The sequence below is a fragment of the Garra rufa genome, chromosome 23 (assembly GCF_049309525.1).
Source record: "Garra rufa chromosome 23, GarRuf1.0, whole genome shotgun sequence".
Classification (NCBI taxonomy): domain Eukaryota; kingdom Metazoa; phylum Chordata; class Actinopteri; order Cypriniformes; family Cyprinidae; genus Garra; species Garra rufa.
This window is the reverse complement of record NC_133383.1, coordinates 28670428-28674143: the sequence shown is the minus strand read 5'-3', so window position 1 is coordinate 28674143 and position 3716 is coordinate 28670428. Positions and strand designations below refer to the sequence as shown.

At 36.1% G+C, this 3716-nt stretch overlaps 1 protein-coding gene across 1 annotated transcript in view; it reads left to right on the top strand.

The window, feature by feature from the left end:
- tmem267 (transmembrane protein 267) overlaps positions 1–3244 on the top strand; it is a 7175-nt gene extending 3931 nt beyond the window's left edge. Inside the window, exon 2 of the mRNA XM_073829005.1 lies at positions 2878–3244. Within this exon, the coding sequence (XP_073685106.1) occupies positions 2878–3213 (336 nt within the window). The 3' untranslated portion in view covers positions 3214–3244. The remainder of the gene's footprint in view (positions 1–2877) is intronic.
- The last annotated feature ends 472 nt before the right edge of the window (positions 3245–3716 follow it).

Genomic DNA, 3716 nt, shown 5'->3' with positions numbered 1-3716 from the left:
TGTCATCCGAATTAAATCTAACTTAATAGAAAATATGAGTACATCAACAAGATGTTTATTTTCTCTATAGGTAGAGCCATTAAAATTGGAGATAACCACTGCATTTTTAAAGAATCTACTACAGTATAAATAACAAAAAATAAACGACCCAGTTCTTTCTTAGTCATTTAGACAATAAATGCAGCCATAATCAAAGTAGGCTACTGTTTCAAGGTAAGGTAAGGTAAACGTTATTGTCCCTCGCAGGGAAATTTGTCTTGGGCCCATCACCCATGCTGTAATCAATTGACAGACAAACAAAGCACACCAATAACAATACAAATAACACAACAATAAATAGATAAATACATAACCCCAATAAAAATAAATAAATAAAAATAAAATTTTACAGCTCCATACTACAATTATTTAACCACTTTATAGACACAGTGATGAATGAATTTTTAAATCTATTCATTCTACAATAAGGAACTCTAAACCTCCTCCCAGAAGGCAACAACTCATATTCTGTGTACAAAATGTGTGTTGAATCACAAACAATCTTATTAGCTTGTCTTAGAGTAGCCTTTTCATAGTCTGCAGTAATGTCTGTTCTTTATTCAAAGTGCAAATAGAGACCGAATTTTTGAAGCATGATACAGTTATAGACAACTACAAAACTTAATATATAGCCCACATATTAATAACAGCCTAAATATGTTATATAGCCTAATTTGCGCGCATTGTGGGTTCGCTCTCTAAACACGGGGTATAGGCTTCATGCCCAACAGGCTTCCGTTTTCTGCTAAACAGGTCTCGTTGCTTCCGGTTCACGCGTTTTGCATATCCCTCTTTAAATATGAACATGATTTACTCAAGATTCATTCAAAGTAGACACTAAAAATGATCATAACCAATGTCCATCACATATGTGGATTGATATATAAAAGTTTTAAATTTTTATTCTTTTCACTAACATTTATATATAAATATCGAATGAAACGTCCAGAATAAACAGCTGGCTTGTTTAACTGATTACCTTAAAAGTCCGTCGATATCGCCATTATTTATTACGGCTATTAACACGTTCTCCGACAAGCGGAAGCAATGAGACCTGTTTTCCGGGGTTGGTCATGTGACGTTCGGCATAAAGCCTATTAACATTGTATTTGAATACGCGTGCGCGTGTTACTTTCGGTTTCGTTTTAACGACCGCGCGAAACTCTCAGCAGTGCATAGCGTCCATTCTACAATACAATAGATTACTTTAACAAAACCTTGTCTTGAAAGTGGCAGGACACAAACGGGATTTTGAAAAAAGCGTGTCCCCACAGTGGAAATTATGCCTATGAGTGAGCGGTCCTCTGCAGCTGAGTTATCATTTGATTTGAATGTGTGCCGCGTTGAACAGTAGCCTCTATTAAGACTGAGGCGGCAGAATTGTATTTGACAGAATGTGCGCGCTCTAACACGAAATATAGATTGTGTGGACCTTTTAACTGTCCACAGTAAAACATCGTCATATCACACACACCTAATTGCAATGCAGTTTGTGCAGATCCGGAACAGGATAGTTGAGAGAAAAAAACAGCCGGTTCCTAGTTCAGCGGAGCGCAGTGTCAGTGACAGGGAGTGACTGACGGCTAATATCTCAAAAGTTAATTAAAGGGAATAATATAAAGATTAAGTTGAAATGGTTATGTAATGTTGGAGAGAAAGGTGAACCTGTCACACTGCAGCTCACAGCAGTCTGTGCAGTAGTTAGCCTAGCGAAAGTTTTGTAAAGAAATGAAACCAATTAAATGCCATTTATCGCAACTCTCTGCGATACCAATATTGCGTAGACTGTTATCGCGATAACGATAATTATTCGATATATCGTGCAGCCCTAATATATATATATATATATATATATATATTATTTTATTTTTTTAAATATAGAAAATCAGATAGCAGCCTAAATGTAGATCAAAAATGATTTCAATACACAAATATAAACAATATTTTAAGTAAGGAATTTTATTTCACTATTTAGTGTATCTGCAGAATTTTTAAATATCAATTTAGGACAATTTATGACCCTTTTTAAGAGCTGCACAAGTAAAATGAACAGTATGAGTGGGATTGAACAATGTATGGTAGAATATTAAGCCATAAAATGACATGATTTATAATTCAGATACAGGTTCGCACACAGAAACAAAATATCTTATACAATGGCATTTCAGCCTTTATACCATTAAAAGGGATAAATCAAGTATATCATTTATTATATTTATTTAAAACAAATATTAGTGTCTTAATTGTTTAGATTTTTAACTAAAATATTAAATATAACAGTTTAACTCCACTCGAAGTGTAGTAACATCTAGAAGCAATATGAATGCTCCTGAGCTAAATTTCGAGTGTCCCAGAAAAGGGTATGAATACTTATGCAACGGGATCTTTTCAGTTTTTTATTTTTAATACATTTGCACAAATGTTAAAAACCTATTTTGCCATTGTGGACTAGGGAGTGTAGATTGATGTGGTCCAAAGCACGAGGAAAATCATTCAGAAATCTGTTCCTGTCAGCAAAAAGTAGTACTTCTAAGAGGTCTTCTTGTGGGTTTCCGCCAAAATAAAAGTCAACATTCATAAATGTTAGCATTGTAATTTTACTGTTGTTCTGTAAAATAAAATAAAAAGTAAGACAATGATAGCAATCATTCGTGTTCGTGCCAGTGTTTAATTTTGTTCGACTTCAGCCAAGAATTTTCATTTCGGTGCATCCCTAATCAAATTTTCATTTTTTTAGGTGAACTTTCCCTTTAAAGCTACATTCACTCTAAGGAGACTATTATTGCAACTTAAAAACACACAGTTTTAACCTAAGTTTGTGTGCTTGTGTTGATGCAGGCTGCTGTGAATCTGCCGCACAGGCCTCCTCTGCACTGCTCCACCTTGATCCCAGCGCTGTGCTTCTCCCTGCGCCTCCTCATGTGGGCCTGCCGGCTCAAGGACTCCTGGTGCTCCCTGCCCTGGATGCTGTTCATCTCGCTGGCGTCGCACCACATCCGCGACGGCGTTCGGCACGGTCTCTGGGTGTGTCCGTTTGGAAACACGGCGCCCATCTCTTATTGGCTGTACGTCACCATCACGGCCACTCTCCCTCACCTGTGCTCGGTGCTCATGTATCTGACCGGCACCAGAGACATGATCTCCACCAAACACGGAGTCGCCATCGACGTCTGAAACACTGGCTTGATCGTGGGGGATTATTTATTTTTCCCAGCAAAAACATGGCACTGGAAATATTTCCATTAGCTCTTTTCTGCTTCATTGCCATTCCAACATAATTCGTCCCTATTCCTTGAGAGATTTTCAGTACGTTTGATACTTTTAACTACTGTGGTCATTCAGGTATCAGTGTGAAATCAGGTTGTATTTACTGTGAAGACTGTGAATATTTTAATATGTATGATTTAGATTAGGGTTGGGCGATTTAAAAAATAATATAGATAGATATATTTTGCAGCCTTTTTGTACAATATGCTATATTTGATATAAAATCCATTACAGAGCAAATAGGGAAATTATATTATCAACATTTTAATCTGTTTTGCAGTATTTTGGCAATATTTAATAATAATTCAGAACAAGTTATGTACTCTAAAGTAGTTAGTTTTCTATGTATGAAATATGGTCAGAAGGTTCAAAATGGAGTTGAAAATATAATTTCTATATTTGCTGATTTG